The 17030-nt window shown below is 35.9% G+C and overlaps 1 protein-coding gene across 6 annotated transcripts in view; it reads right to left on the bottom strand.

Annotated features, from left to right (window-relative positions):
• Window positions 1-17030, bottom strand: part of RYR2 (ryanodine receptor 2) — a 381271-nt gene that overhangs the window by 227944 nt on the left and 136297 nt on the right. For all 6 annotated transcript variants that reach the window (XM_021527067.3, XM_021527070.3, XM_021527068.3 and 3 more), the window contains 2 exons: window positions 1463-1537; window positions 637-715 (listed from right to left, as the gene is read on the bottom strand). In XM_021527067.3, the coding sequence (XP_021382742.2) occupies window positions 637-715; window positions 1463-1537 (154 nt within the window). The remainder of the gene's footprint in view (window positions 1-636; window positions 716-1462; window positions 1538-17030) is intronic.

The following is a 17030-nucleotide window of genomic DNA, read 5'->3' as shown; positions in this document are numbered from 1 at the left end:
TGTTTTCCATAATTAGTATCATTACTGCCTCACCTTGTCAGAAACTCAGCTCAAAATAATACACATAAACAAAAGAGTAAGACCTCTGGAAGTGGTGCTTCCAGAGTTGAATAAGATGATGGCTCTCTGTATTCTCTAGGCAACCTGGTCCAGGCTGCTTTTGCTAAAGCAATTCCCTGTCACCTTCATTACAGATTCTGGAAAAGACATTGAAGGATACTCTGCTGAGAAACTGGACAAAGAAAAAGAGAAACCCATAACTAAGAGCAATGAAAATAAGCATTTACATACCACTTAAAATAATATTTGAAAGATCACATAAATCCAAATTGAAATATGTTCTTCCACTTTTACTGACTATTAGTGCCTCTAATCCCCCAGAATATGTGTAAGTATTAGTCATAAATTCTGTTCCCATGATAAATCTTGTTTTCAGATGGGCTTCTTTAACTAAAACCATGCTATTCAGAAAAAAAACTCAGATCTTTGAACTGTTTAATTGTTGCAGCTGTTATTTTTACTACTCCTATCTAAAGCAAAGCTTTAAAAACAAGCAATCTAACTAAGCAATTCTTAGACTTTTAGTTTTAAACTGACAGCATTCTTCACTATACAGTCTTTTAAATTAGTGATTACCTGTTGTGTCCTCTTGCAATCCTACATCAAATGCCAGCTTATCCATTGACGATCGAGATGTAGAGAGACAGCATAGGTACTACCAAAAGAAAAAAACTTACGTTACTTGTTCTGCTCATTTCCAGTAATATAAAAAGCCATCAACCCACTAACACAGGATTAATATTCTTAGATTATCCCCATTAGTTATTATGAAGAACATTTCAGCTTCTGATAAGCTGAAATGCACTCAAGGAGTCTTGACAAAAATATGTGTTCTAAAATAACCCCTCAGTCTGCCCAGGTTATCTTTTCACTGAGACAGGAATACTAAGAGTGGAAATAATGATGTTAGTTGCATCCGATTTCAGCTCCATGAAGCCTCACTTTTAGGTAAGGAGTTTGGAACCTGTATAATTCATCAGGGAATTCCAACTAAGACTTCTGTCCAAAACACATGTAAGAAGGAATCTCCTTTCCCACTCAGTCTCCAACATGCTCAGGTTGACAGTAAGGTGCCAGTTGTAGATTCAGTCACAGTTTATGCAATGTGGAAAATCCAAGGGGAAAGAAATGAAAACTCACCAACTCAGACTGATGAACAGGGGATACAGCACTAGGGGAGCCAGACTTAGTTTATGGCACTTACCCAGATACAACCAGCTTGGTTTTGCATTTCTAAGCACCTACCCTTCATAAAGGTTTTTAGGAACCACAGTAAAATGCCTCTGATGTGAGTAATTCTCCAGATATCAGTAAAAGGCAATATTCTGGGCACTTTCAAACATAACTTTCATACAAAAAAGAACCCACTGCTTCTCCCAAGTGATGTAACACAGTTACGTACCATGCCGCTGTAGGAATGGCGCAGCAAGATTGCGTGCCCATAGAGCAGAGTTCGATGTCCACCACCTTGTGCAGACTGAAAGGTAAAGAGAAATTATATACTGGTATGTTTTAATAAAATGGAGCCTTTTGAGAAAGAAAGAAAGAAAGATGAGAGAACACTGTGTACTTTGAGCCATCACTTGTTTCGTAAAAACTGTGTTCTAGAATCAAGAATCCTTTTTCCTTGTGCAGAAAGCAGGTAGCCTCTAAGAGCAGCTTAGATGTGTGTCATGCTACCCTCTACAAATTCACCTATTGTTAAGTGTCTTCATATTCACCCATTTTTCCTACAAATTATATCCTTCCAAGACAGATGGTATGCAGAGGAAGATTTCTGAATATTCTCCTTATTTTACCAGAGAGTAATTTAGTCTTCAACCATATTGAAGACTATCAACCTGCAAATTGCTTTGTCCCACACTGCTTTAATACTATCAGAAAGAATTCTTTATCTGCTAGGAGAGGTAAATGTTCAAAGACTCCAAGCTAACTCAACAGTATTTGGAGGTTATGAAAATTCAAAAATCATGTCCAAGTAATTATTCCTCTTGAGAAACAGCATAAATCTTGAGTAAAAGAAAATTAAAGTGACAAAATTCACTTTTATTTCAAGAAACTACAATCATTTTCCCCCAATATTTTTACTACAGTTTCTATTTATCAATAATCAATTTAACCACTCATGAACAAATAAATGGATCTCATTAAGACATGAACAAGCCTTCAATTTTTTCTGAAGATTTATGTATTCCTTATGCTGAAAATCACTGGACAGGAGCAGAGAATGTCTGACAAAACACTGTCAAGAGCATAAATTCATACTTCTCTGACAGAACAACTCATGTAACATTATGCACAGCACACTCTGCAAGAAGTAATGTTAAGTAAATATTTTATGAATCTATAAATGCAACAACTCCATAAGCATAATTATACTTTCATATAGAAATCCTACATTTAATTTTAAGGAATTTAATTTTTTATATATGGTATTTATACCCTTTTTTTTACCATAAAAGATTGACCTTCTGTTTGACTGGAACATCAGATTTATTACAAAATAAATTTAAAAAATCATACTATCTTACATCTGTGGCAGCTATATTTCAGTGCTGAAGATCAATTTAACTGAATGGTTATGATAGCAACATACAATTATATCCTTTCTATGTTGTCCATCTTTATCTTTTATGCATTAGCATTTATTGAACTTTGAATTACTTGGTCAAGGGAAAAAACAAGAGGGATAGGTGATAAAGCACCAAGAACTTCAAAGGCAATAATTTTAGCATTTTTAAGAAACTGCCAAGAGTTTCTAGCTTTTTCATTTATTGAGAAAAGAGCAGCTTGATGGACACAAGGTATATTTTGGCTGTCAACAAACTCCATAGCAGTCAAAATGCAGGGAGGCACATTGAAAAATCTCTTTGGAAGACTGAATGACATTAATTTTTACTAAGAAATAGGCAAAGTAATCAAGTTTGTCACAGGCACAATCTTGACAATAAGATATGAAGACTTATTCTGGTAGTTCAGACTTAGCTCTGAGCTACCATTAGCACCACCTCTTTTTCCAATGGCATGAGGAAAGAACAAGGCATTTAATAATGTCAGGCCTACTGTGCCAAAGATGAACACTGAATATCTGCTACTCATCACACTGGGGAAGAGAGAAAAAAACTGCTGTGAACTCACTGCCCTACCATCATTTCAGATGTACCTGCAAACTTTATCAACAGCACACATAGGTATCCAACTAACAAAGTCAGTAATACAAAAAAAATGTTAAAATTTCACCGGTATTTTTATCAAAAGTATTCTTTTTTATTATCCACAAATTTGATATCTAACATAAAGATTTGATTGTTGCAAAAATCACAGCAATATTAGCTTGCCCTTTTTTTGGCTATATTGTCTGTCTAGCAACTATTTTGTTAAATTCTCACTTGTAGCTGAACAGGAGAAAGGTTCTAAAAAAATTCAATCACTTTTATGAAAAATGGAGGAGCGGGTATTTAGATTTTTTTTTCCCCAATAGGATTAAAGCAATTCCATTTAATTAGTATTACTTTGTCCATTAGAAGAATGCAAGCAAGTCTGAGGTTTGTTTCTAAAATGTAAAAAACATGGACAGCATTTTCCACTTAAGGGTTTCTGAGAAGTAATCATAATTAAACCATTTTTTTGGAGACAAAGTGATAAGATGAAACAGAAAAATATAGAAAAGGATAGAAAACAAGGCTATCTCTATGAAACTGCCTTCCAGTTTGGAGCTTGTCTTTCAGGACATGTACATACCTGTAAGTTCATTTCCTATTTTAACAGCTCACCTCATAACTACATATACAGTATTTATCTTTATGCCAAAATCTGCATAGCAAGTAGCTGTTGGACAATGATTGCCTGCTGAAACAATCTTTGGTTTTTAAAATGAGCCATTCAATTTCCAGCAGAAAACTTTAAATTTTCCATATTAAAAAAAAAATTAATAATTGGACTTCCGTGGCAAAAATGCAACATCCAAGATGAGAACTGACACTGAAGTTTTACCAATTTATTGTAATATTGCAATCAGAAGACTCTGTAAGACTACTTGGAAGCCACAATGCTGACTAATTCAATCCATAATGCCCACAAATTTTTGCACAAATGTATGAATGGCATTATAATGCAATGCAATTTCTAACAACCACATTATTTTTCATGAGTCATATTTTCTTTATGTTTAAAATTTCCAATTTTCAGAGTAATTTCCAAGTTGAGCAACACATTCCTCGAATAAAACCAGGCTGAACAAAAATACATTTTTTTCAAAGAATAAGTTATCCAATGAAGTTCTACAAGCTATGCTATTCAGAAGTGTCAATTATATTAACAGAAACTCTTCACATTTTATTCCTCAAGAATGTGGGGTATACAAAACTACTTAAAAGTCTTCAGAACTGGCAAACATTAAAGATAATAATATCAGATTGAAAGAACACAGGACTGACAAATTCACACTGCTTGTGAAAACTTAACGTAAAACTGTACCTCTCTAATGCAATATTTCTGCAGCTGGAATACAAGATTAATTTGGAGTCATCTCATTACCCAAAAGTTTTTTCTAAAGAAAAGGCAATTTCAAACAGAACAAAGAGAATTAGAGCTGAATAAATTAGCATTCAAAAAATATAGTCAGCTTTCAAATACAAAACATTGGAAGACAAGGCAATGACATTACTAAGATCTGAGCTTTTTAATTTGATGTAAATAGTGCTACTGTAAACCAAAATCAAAAATAAGAAGCTAAAATTTGGAAATTATTTTTCATGTTTTTTTAATAGAAAGAAGATTAAAATGCCAAAAAGCACTCAAAACCTACAGCCTAAAAGCTATGTAGTAAAATGTGCAATGATAGAACAAAAAAAATGATCAATTTTACCATGAATACCAACCAAATATGGAGTAAGATACGTTATACCTGATTCAACCATCCCTTTGTATCAGTATGACTTTGCACACACAGGGCTGTCACAGGCCCAGATGTGTAATCAATCACCTCACAGACCAAAAGACTCACACAGCAGCACCTGCACTGCTGTGCCTATGGCTGCACTGCTGCACTCCTGGATACATACATTGAGAAGCTGCAGGAAATTAATCATGGTCACATGAATACAGGTTTTAAAACCATTTGTGCCTTTGGGAGCCTCACAATGAGACCTTTGAGAGGCTGGTGAATGACCTTGTGGCATTCATGATTCTGAGTCAGCCATTGCCCTTCCCTTCTTCTTATACTAACAACTTTATTTCTAGCAGACAAAAACATTCCTCAGACCAATGAGAATTCTATTGCAAGCAAATGCTGATTTTTTTTTACTGAATTTTCTTCACAGGTCTGCACAATCTTCCAATGTGTGAGAAAAGAGGAAAAAGCTCTGATTTTCAGAGAGGTATCACAGCAAGAACCATATGAAAGCATTTAGAAGTATTTAAACAAGACAGTTATTTCAATGCTTTGTATATGTAAAGAAAAAGCATCTGTAATGTTATTATTAAGAAATAAGAAAGCCTGACAGCAATTGCATTTAACATGTGACTATTCAAACAAGTCTAGTCACCCACAAAAGCAATTTAAAAATACTGAATGTGTCACACAGGACCTGATTCACACTCTAGAAACATTCATACAAAATAACATAGCAAGTTTTTAAGAAGAATGTAAAGGCTTTTCCTGCTTCATTCCATGAGAGGTCCATATTATTAGAAAGGAGTTACTGACATTTGCTATATGGAAAATGACAGTACAAAGACTAAAGTGTAAGGAAAAATAGCTTTGATAGACTTCAAAAATAACTTTTTTGAAAAATTAAATGAAACAAACTACATCAGTAAATCCTTTAAAAATTCAGTCCATATAACTTACAGTAATGGCATATCATGACTTAATCACAATCAGCTGTACAGCCTTGTATTTCCTGTGTGCCCCAGATCCAGCCCTAAAACACTAGATGGAAGTTATGAGCAATCAATATTGCTTTTAATGGGTTTCCAAAAAAATACTACACAACTGCTTTCATGGCACTGAATATGGTAAAGTGGCAGTACAATAAAAGAAGCAACATGCTCCCCATTTTTCTTCACAAATGTTTTTCAAGGCAACTACTGTAAGACAATATTAAAAGTTTCAAATATGACTATTAGTTGTTGTTTCATATGTACATTGGAGTAAAACAATGTCCTTTAAAGTTCTGACTACTCACACTTCATTAAAATGGAACACATTGACACTGGCCATCTTGAACTTAAATCAGATGCTGGAGACAGCAGCATGTTAAACATATGACACCAATACTTCCATAAAAATGCTTGCAAATATTAATACAAAAGGCATCATGTTTGCCATCAAAAGGATTTTCCAAGTTTCATGAAGTTCAGGAGCTTATACTGCTAGAAAACTGCAAAGTTATTTAAAAAATATTCCTATTTCTAAATTTAGAAACTTAAGACTAAATGCATAATCAGAAGTATAACTAAATACAGAATAGAATACAGTTACCTGTTTTGAGAACCTACCACCACTCAGAAATAAACCAAGCACCCACCACTGATGGAAATGCTAGAGAATTATATTAAGATAAAAAGAAATGTTCTTCCAGTGACAAAATCTTTTCCAAGTCCCTTCCCAAGGACCCACATCGCAACTGTCAATTTTTTCATTCAAGAGAATTTTTTACATTCTGAAATTCTCCATTTGATCCATTAGAAAGAAATCAAATAGGAAACCCGGGTCTGACCACATTTACTGGCATGAAAAAAAAAAGCAACTACCATGTATTCTGAGTAAAAGTGTATTTAGGCCCTGGTGTTCCCAGTCTGAAACAACCTGTGTCAAGATTAGGGATGCAAGGCTGTCGACATCAATGCCTTTATCAAGACGCAGAAGAAAGCTTTCAAAATCAGCAGGCTAATAAAGGTATTTTTTCTGAGCTAGTTACTGAAAATAAAATTAAAAAAAAACAGTGATTGCACAAGAAACATGTGCTTTGTTTATATAAAATTCTTTGCAACTTCCTTCATTTAAGCAAATTAAACCTTTCTATTTAAGCAACCTGCAAGACAAAACAAAAATTATTGAAAGGATGTGGAATAAATGTAATCTTGAAAATTTTGAATCCTTACTTAGAAGAAGGAAAACCCCATGATGGCAGAATTAGTCATGAAGTGAAAGAAATCAGGAAATTAATAAAGGGGCCTGGGAGGAATAGGAGGGAAGGATGTTCCACGGTTTAAAACCATCTCACCATGATTCTACACATAAGTATTTGCACAACACTACAACCATTTATGTAGAGGAGATGATTCTCAAAATATTTCCATAGCAAAGAAATATCTACTCATCTATTGATTTCATTATTAATGTGCTATTTCTCAATCTGTTGTAGACCAAAGTTGATGGAGGCCAGTGTTTATCTAAAATCAGTAATGCTGCAGTCCTGCAAGCTGCATAGAATAGGAGGCCACAACAGGTAAGTGTTCAACGAGACCTCTTGCTCCCCACAAGTACATACTGTCTAAACTCTTCACACCAAACTTCAGATGACTAACGAGAGCTTATTTTTGATATTGAGCAACAGCCAGCTGGAAAATACAGGAAGGCTTATTCTCTAATACCCCTATGATCAATTACATGAAAAACTGTAAATGAAAAGCTAAAAAAAAAAAAAATCTTGTTATGGTCGGCTGACCTTCGCTAGATGCCAGGTGCCCCCCAGGCTGCTCTATCACTCCCTCAGGTAGACAGGGGAGAAAAAGTAAGATGGGAAACAGGGGGGATAAGGCAGTTTACTAAAGCAGAAGCGAGAGGTCATACATGTATACAAGTAAAGGAAAAAAAAACCAAATATTTTATTTGCTACTCCCCATCAGCAGGAAATGTCTGGTCACTTCCCCAGAAGCAGGGCTTCAGCATGCATCATGGTTGCTCCAGAACGCAAATGCTCTAAATAACAAATACCTCCACTTTTTCCTTTTCATAGCTTTTATACATGAGCTGACATAATATGATATGGAATATTCCTTTGGTAAATTTGGGTCTAGTGTCCTTGGTGTGTCCTATCCCAAGATCTTTCCCACACCAGCCCACAGATGAGAGGTGGAATGTTGGAATGGTGAGTGCTAATGCTGTGCCAGTGCTGCTCAGCAATAGCCAAAGCACTGGTGTGTTGTTGACACCAATGCAAAGCACAACACTGTGAGGGCTGCTGCAGGGAAAACAAGCTCCATCGCAGCCAGACCTAATACACTTGATGACAAAACACTCAAATTAATGTGGCTTAAGGCAATTAAATAGCCAGTGGATAGAAAAGGGGCCTTTTTGGTCAGTAATTCAGTCCGCTTAAAATCTGAGCATTCTGCTTGTGGTTACACAGAGAGCTTGGAATATCCATGGCTCTAAGTTTGGCATTTCAGTTTTGTGAGATGAATGCCAAGCAGAGTCCAGAAAACCCAAGCAGTGGTGAGAACAGAGTGTGTGGAAACAGGCTGAATCACTGCAGAACTTGTGAAGTAACCCTGGAACAGAGCTGCTAGAAGTCTTGCAAGACAAGATTAGTCAGGAAAAACTAAACTGATGCTTGGAATACTAACACCGGGAAATTAAATCTTCAGCAACATCAGAGAACTTGAAAATGCTGCAAGCATTAAAGACCACAAAGCTACAGAGAATAAGCCAAGAAGTTTTACATCTTCTTGCTCATAGAAGTATACATTTTTATTTTATAATCTTGATACAAAACAGACAGAATTTCCCTCCTGAAGTTACAGCATCCAGGCCCAGAACCCTTGAATTCTTCTATGGAAGAAAACAACAATGCTAATCCTTCTGCAATTACTGTGCTCTTGGGTTGCCATTTCCAGTGGTTGGCACCAAACAACTAGCATTTAGTTGCTTAAAATTTAAAGATACAAAGTAAATCAATTCACTGACATGTTCATAATCAAATGACATGAGGCATTGAGATAATATTTCCTCACTCTGTTCCTATCACATAAGAGCAATACCAAAGGGTAAATTCGAAGTCTAAAACCCCTTTTTTGTCTCACTGTAGCCCACACACCATGTTATATGAGAACAACAAACAGGAAGTTGAATCTCTCAAGACATTATACATGCTATACATATTCATGTCTTTATACTTCACTCCTAAACCACTATAGACTTTCTGTGAAATTCACTATCAAACAGCAAATGCTGCAAAAATGCAGCCACAGAGATTAGTGTGATTGATAACTACTGGTAGTTATCAATCCCAGATAATGATGTGTGACAAAAAAAAAAGGTAAGAAAAAACGCAAGAAAAAAGTAACAAAACAAACTTCTTTTATTAACTTGATCAGCAGTTACCTCTGATTCTCTGCCAGGCCAAAAAAAAAAAAAAAAAAAACAAAAAAAAAAAAAAAAAAAAAAAAAACCTAGAAAAAAGGCTTCAGCTAAACTATAGGTTTCCTAAAGATGGCTTCCCAATGTGTCATTTTGTTCTATATAAATATCACATAAAAATCTGAATTTGAATAAATCATCTGGCTAAAAAAATCCCCATAAGCATGTCTTATTCATTTAAGAACACAGAAATATTTTACTCCCTACATTAAAAAGATTGGAATAATTAGAAATTACGAAAAATATTAGTTCCAGCACCATGCTAAATTATTCCAATTTTGCTAATATTGACCTGTTGGAAGGCAGAATTAGAAACACTTCAAATATACTTCATTATTAATATTTCTGACACTACATTTATGTTACTACTTTTCTAGAAATGGGAAACTTTACAACAATGAATAGCAGACACAGCAGTAAAAATTAATCAAAAGTGAATAATATTGATTGTCTGTTTCCAGATTTATATGTAAAAGAAACATTTATATTTATGGCTGAGGCAATACTTCCACTACAAATGCCTACTTTCAAGCACTTCCAGTGTTTTGGAAAAGAAATTGCCCAGGAAGATAAAATTTATCAATTTTTCCTTTAGCCTAGTGAGGATTTCTCTTCCCCCATTCTCCTCCTCCTAATCTGCATAGGACAAAGAAGAAATAATAAAAATCTTCCTGGTTATTTTAGAGCTAAATGAGTGGAGGAGGGAGGAATTTTTCACAGGTTAAGGATCGTGACTAAGCTTTTTCTGTTGTTGTATGATACAAGGAATGTGAATCATCCCTATCACTCAAGAAAGAAACTCACGGATAAAGAATAAGACAGACAGCCGAGTGGGAAGGAAAGATGGATCAGCAAAGAAATAATGCTAAGAAAACTCCTCTGACATCATTAAATCCAGCCCTTAAAATAGAACTGCTTATCTAGCTGAGAATTTGCTCAGTTTTGGAGAGTGACAGTGAAGTATGACCATACCATAGAAAAGTAAACTCTTAGGGGATGAAAATAAGTAAAGAAATCAGTTTAGATTTTGAATTGGGAACAGACTGGTAATTAAAGTAGAAAATGAATAAGCAACACATTTTGGAGAAAATTGCAGGTAATTGTTTAATGTCAGTTATTCAAAATACTTGCAGGTTCAAAATGTTTTTGTTTCCAAAATGTTTTACTGTAACTTCTGTTATTTATTCATTGTCTCAAGATTTTGTATTTACCACGTAATGCTACACTCTCACTGAAAGGTTTAGTATGAATTGAAAATTAGAGAACTCAGACAAAAGTCCTTTCTCCACAGTCTGCCTTTGGTCCTTCATAATCATAACCCCAAAACAAACTAGAGTCATTGTGGTTTCTAAATCCATTTTTTTTTAAATTCTGTATGCTTTATGTTCAAGAAGGTAAGTTTGATGCTGTTGTTAAAAATTAATGAATATAATTAATTAAACTGTAGGAATACATAGGAAATATAATACCAAACTTAACTTCCTTACCTTCAGCATACATTTCTGCAGATCCATGAGAAGGGAAAAAAAAAGGAAAACATGTGAAATGAACACTGGCTTTCAGGTGCATAAAAATGGGATTTGTTTTCCCTGAAAAAGTGAGTGGGATACACTCACTAGAAACCACATTTAAAAGGAACATTTATCATTGCAATTAGCATAATTATAGCTCGTGCTAGAAAGCAAAACGGCTACTCTGAACAAGGCTTTTTTTTGTTGCTGTTGCAATAGTTTTCTCATATTTTTCTTCACTTGAAATAATATAGCACATGAAATACCTATTACTTAAAGATTAAACATAGTACAGGTAAAACAAGAGCCGTGCCCGATTCTCTTAAACAACTTGTTCTGATGAGTTTCTAACAAGTACAATGTGACTCAAAATGTAGTGCTGAAGAGCAAAACCACTATTGTAGAAACATACTGTATGCAAATGAAAAATAAATTAAGAAAATTTATATATTAGTAAGACTTCATGCACCGATTTTAAAAAATCAAGTGCCACATGGTCGATACTAGAAGATTATGGACATTTTTAGGTTAATTTTCATGAATGTTGCTCAAGAATAAAAGGAGAGTGATAGATTTTCTTTGTCAGACATTTTTGGCCACCTTCCCCCTTTTGACCTCATCTGTTCATGTTTTGATATCAAAAATGTGAAACTGAGGACTGAAGTTTGTCTCCATCCCAAATGAAAAGATACTAACTGGAGAGCTTCCAAGCAAGGCTGGCTGCTTTAATTTCGTATGCATTTTTTTGAAGAGAAGTATCTTAAAGACGTGCAAAATGTACAAGTTCTCAAAGATGTACAAGATGTTCTAGCTAAAAGAGAAAAACCCCTATAATTAATACTCTTAAAATGTTCAAAGACTTCTTCTCTTCTTTTAGGGCTATTTGGTTGTTATCAGTATAGCTTTGTAGTTGTCACTCTGAAATTTTGCTGCTTTTACTGGGTGGCTCCAGAAACTAACCAGGAATCTTTGCTAAGATTTCTACAGTGGGATGTAATAAACAATTTATGTAGATGATTATTTCAAATTAATCCTTTCCTATTTGCAAGAGTCTGTATTTGTCAATACAGACTTTCACCTGCCAACATGCTGTCAGTTTATCAAGGACATTAGCTCTATCAAAAGACCTCAGTCTCTTCCAGCAGTCATTCATATACAAAATTTTATTCTGATAATTACATGATCCTATTGTTTCTTCCCATATTAAAAGTACAGTCAACAACAGCCCTGTAAAACTTTCTGGTTTTCTTTTTGATAATTTAAGTGCTTGATTGTAATATTTTAACTACCTTCAAATTAAAGTGAATAGTTTATATCTTCTATTGATTACTAAAGTGATACAGCAGCTTCTTGTGCTGGATTCTTTGAAAGACCAGATTTAACAATTCATTCTCTTCAGTTGATGTATTAAATGAACTATAGCAAATGAGAGAGAAACAATTGTCATCTAATTGGGTCAGTCATATGATATGCTTTAGAACACCTTTGGTTCCTTAATAATTTTTAAGATAATTTACACATGATTCTTAGAGCTAGAATGTGCTGTGAAATAAACCCCTCAAGAAAACCTGATAGACAGCAGTGGGTGAGGGAAATTTGAACACGTATCTATCTATCACTTTAAAAATCACCATACTCTGAAATGTTATTGCAAATACTTAAACATACGTTATGCCCACAAATGCAAAGTGAATACCCTTATGAAAGCTCAGGCCAAGCCTGAGAAGTTACATATCATGACCTGTGAGGGCCACAGCTACAAGCAAATGGCCAGCACAGAGGGTTCTGGACATTCCTGACATATTGCTCTGCAAGAACATTCTCCAAGGTTTTTAGACCAAATCTCTTCTTAGCTAAATGAGAATGTTTACTTCGAAAAACATAAACTCTCAGCTTGGGAAGAAATAAAAAAAGGAGAGAAAGAAAAAAAAAAAAAAAACAGCAGAAATTATGTACTTTATGTATGCAACATGCTGTTACACAAGAAATTCCTTCAACTCATTCTCTGCAGAGGGCAGAACTTCCTCCTCCTTAACACTTGTTCTCTGTGTCTCAGGACAATTGTGCACATGAGTTTCTGGACTAACATTAGCAATTCAGAATGCATATATGAAAATTAAACAGATAGAACACACATATAATTTCAGATTTCCTAAAGTCATTCTAGCTTCCCGTCCTGGTTTCGTCTGGGACAGAGATAAGTTTCTTCCTAGTGGCTGGTGATGTGCTGTATTTTGAATTTTGTATGAAAACAGTGTCAGTATATTCTAGCTGTTTCTAAGTAGTGCTTATACTAAGTCAAGGACTTTTCAGGTTGTTTTATCACCCTGCCAGGGAGTAGGCTGGAAGACATAAGAAGCTGGGAGGAAGCATAGTCAGAACAGCCAATCAAAACTGGCCAAAGAGATATTCCACACAATATAGAGTCATGCTTTGTATACAAAATGGGGAGAAAGCTGGCCTGGAACCACTGCTCAGGAACTGGCTTGGCATCAGTTGGTGAGTGCTGAGCAATTGCATTGTGCATCACTCGCTTTAATTCTTTTTTCATTATGATTATTATTATTTTGTTTTCTGTCCTATAAAGCTGTCCTTAACTCACAAACTTTACCTTTTGTTCTCTCAATTCTTGCCCTCATTCTATTGGTGGCTGGGGATCCAGTGAGCTAGCAGCAGGTGCTTAACTGCCTGCAGATTTAAAGGGTTGAGATAACAATGCTCTGACCAGAGTATGCCATAAAAAATATTTATAAGCGTTCATTTTATTAGTTTATTAGTCTCTGGTTGAAATGTTGATTTATTTGCTCTCATAGTTCATAGAAATGGAGAATCATAGAATGCTAAGGGTATAACCAAAAAGCCAACCATTTAAAGGGCTAGGGGACCTTTAAAGATCATCTAGTCCAAACCCCCACAATGAGAAGTGACAACTTCAACTAGAACAGGTTGCTCAGAGTTTCATCCAATCTCACCTCGAATGTTTCCAGGGATGGGGCACCCACCACTTCTTTGGGCAACTTGTTCCAGTGTCTCACCACTCTCATCATAAAAACTTGTTTATATCTAATATAGAATGACCCTTTTTCAGATTAAAACTACCAAACCCATCCCATCACAACAGGCCTTAATAGAAAGGCCATCTTTCTTACAGCTGCTATACATGTTCTCAAAGTTGAATTATGTAACATCTTACTTGTGGTATGTGTTCCTTGCCAAGCTGTTTATCACCTTTGGGGGCTGGATTAATGCCATTATTTTGTTGTATTTTGTAACACTGTATTAAGATAGGTTAAATTGAGATACATGAGACTAACCTGGAGTTTGTACGCAGAATTGCCACCACCTCTGTGTTCCAAGAACCATCTATTAGAAACTATGAGTAATTACACCTTTTATCTTTACTTCAAAGAGAACTAATCTATGGGGGAGCTACCTTCCTCCATCTTCCTCTTCCCCAGGCTAATTACAACAGTGCTTGAGAATTCTGAATATCATCAGGATGTTCAAACCAGCATGTTCCTATTGCTAGGGCTCCTTAATATGCTTCAGGTCTTGTTTATGGTTAAAAAAATAGTTAAAAATACCACTCACAGATCTGCACTGAGGCTGGATAGTGGTGAGTGGTAGGGTGTGTGGGATAGAATACACAAGTGCTTAGGACAGTGATCACCTCCAACATTTTGGAATCACACCTCTGAACAAGTGCAGAATCCTGAGAAACTAGTAAAATATTTGGAAAAAGTATTCTGTCATTCCGGCAATTCCAGAAAGACACAAATCACCTGCTTGGACCTGACTCAGGCCTAATGAGCCCTGTTCAACATTTTTCAGTACCCTCAAGGGGCAGAGAAGGTCTCTGGATCTGATGGCAAAAGGACAAGCTCTGCAGCTACCCTAACCCTGGCAACAGGCACTGCAGCTGAACCAAAGAACCAACACATGCCTGCATCAGTCTTCTCCATACACAGAAAGAAATATTGGAAGCAAAAGTGAGGCCATTTAATAAGGAATGAAAGAACATCTTCTAAGAGGGAGCAGGAGGAAAAAGTTGACAAGGCAGACTATCCTAAAGCAGGGCATCACAAGAACAGGAGGAGGAAGAGAGGTAGACACTGATAAGGGAGAAGAAAGCAAAAACTCACAAATGAGGTGCCAACCACTGGATCTCTTTCCCTGAGTGAGCTGTGAAATGTGTGAAAATATTTCAGCTACTGTCTAGTGTCTAGGTAAGTCCATTGTCACCTTGCAGTTCCTATGTTGGGAAAATGGGAGCAGCAGCCCAGAATTAGAGGGTAAAGAAGTGAAACAGCTGGGATTCCTTTCTAGGTAATGAAGCATTGACAAAGTGGCTGGAAAAGGGGTACAAGTCCTTAGGTTCTGAAGGCAACTTCTGTCAGATGTGAAAGAAAGGTATCCCTTCAAGAAAGACATTAAATGTCACCTAGGCAAGTGGGCCACCACCAAAAAAGGTATCCAGTCCCTGAGGAAATTAGCCAGGCTGGAGGTGGATGAAATGGCTGGCCAACTCCAGTAACATGAAAATCTTTTTTCCTTCATCATCTCAGCTGTGGAAAAACTGGTCCAGCAGCACAGAGATCCAGCTCACCATCTGTATGGACCAGTATAAGGAGTAAGCTTTCCTCTGCTCAAAAGAGAGGACACAGTGACTACACAGCACCCTGTGGTTTGACCTGAGTGACCACAGAGATAAGATGAGGAACTAAGCTGGAAAATCTGCTTCAGTCCTAGAGGCACAAATATGTGAGTTGCAAGGAAAGACCATCACAAATGGGGTCCCTCTAGGAAAATCGCTGGTCCAGTTTCCTGTGGGAAGTTCTCCAGAGCAGAAGGGCTGATCTTACTCTTGATTGAAGGGATTCCTAACTCATACTTTCAAGTGAGTTGTCAAAACTATTGCTAGGACTACAAGGACCTTGTCCACAGAAAGATGGATTAAAGGGACAATTGGACTTTTCTAGACTTTACTGGACTGTGTGGATCCAATGGTCTGTCTCATCAGACCCACAGTAGTAAAAGGCTCCAGTATACACCGATGTACAGCTGTAATACCTTCAATTCCCATTTGTATTTCTGGAGTGACAGGGAGATCCCAATAACTGACTGTATTGGAGGTCAAAGTAAGCCTGACTAGGAATGAGTTGCAAAAGCACTCTGCTGTGACTGAGGTGAGGAGAATGAGTATGCAATGAGTGCAGTAAACCCTCTGCAAGTGAGACCAATGCAAATTTGATGACTAAATGCATTGAAATTACCACATTCTCCTTCTCTTGTTAAAGAAATCAGTGTCCTCTGATTTTAATGCTGTTTCCTTAGTGTCCATTTTTTTCAGAAGACATCATGAGAGGAAGGACTAGTAATTCAATGTAAGGAACAACAGAATAATCATATTCCTCTGTTAAAGCCTTCAGTTGCATATGCTATCTGACCTTTTGGGGACAAATATTAATGTGAGTGCTTAGTATCAAACAAATATCCTCATGGAGGAACTAAACTGAGCACTCAGCAGCTGGAATACCTGACTGGCTTGGAACAGGACTTGAAAAAGGAAAAGTAATAAAAAAGCCTTTGCAGAATTTAAAATCATTATATTTGAGAATATATATATCATTCTATTCATCCTCCTAATTACTTCCTCTTTCTCAAAATAAAGCAAATAATTGATACTTAAAACCTACAGAAAGTTTATCTGAGTACACTTAAGGATGTGTTTTTAATATAAATATCTACAGCTGTTTGAGACCATTATATTCCTTGGCTCCTTGGACAGCTTTCAGGTAGCTTATCACTTAATATTCTAATTTATCATAATTTCACCTTAATTCTTGGGCTTTCTGGCTACATGCAAGGAGGAAATAAAAATATTTATATTTTATTTGGAATTTTTTAGTAGGAAAGTTGCCAAAAATCCTTTAATTTAGAGATAATCTCCTATGTCTTTTGTACAATTTTTATAGCATTCCATTTGCTACTTAGAAATATTAGCTTTTTACACTAACCTATCCAACAAGTATTGAAAACAAGTAAACTGAGACAGTTTGCCATAATTCACAGAACTTACTGTTGCCACACAG

This window comes from Lonchura striata, chromosome 3 (assembly GCF_046129695.1).
Source record: "Lonchura striata isolate bLonStr1 chromosome 3, bLonStr1.mat, whole genome shotgun sequence".
Classification (NCBI taxonomy): Eukaryota; Metazoa; Chordata; class Aves; order Passeriformes; family Estrildidae; genus Lonchura; species Lonchura striata.
The sequence above is the reverse complement of the archived record's forward strand: the minus strand, read 5'-3'. Positions and strand labels throughout refer to the sequence as shown.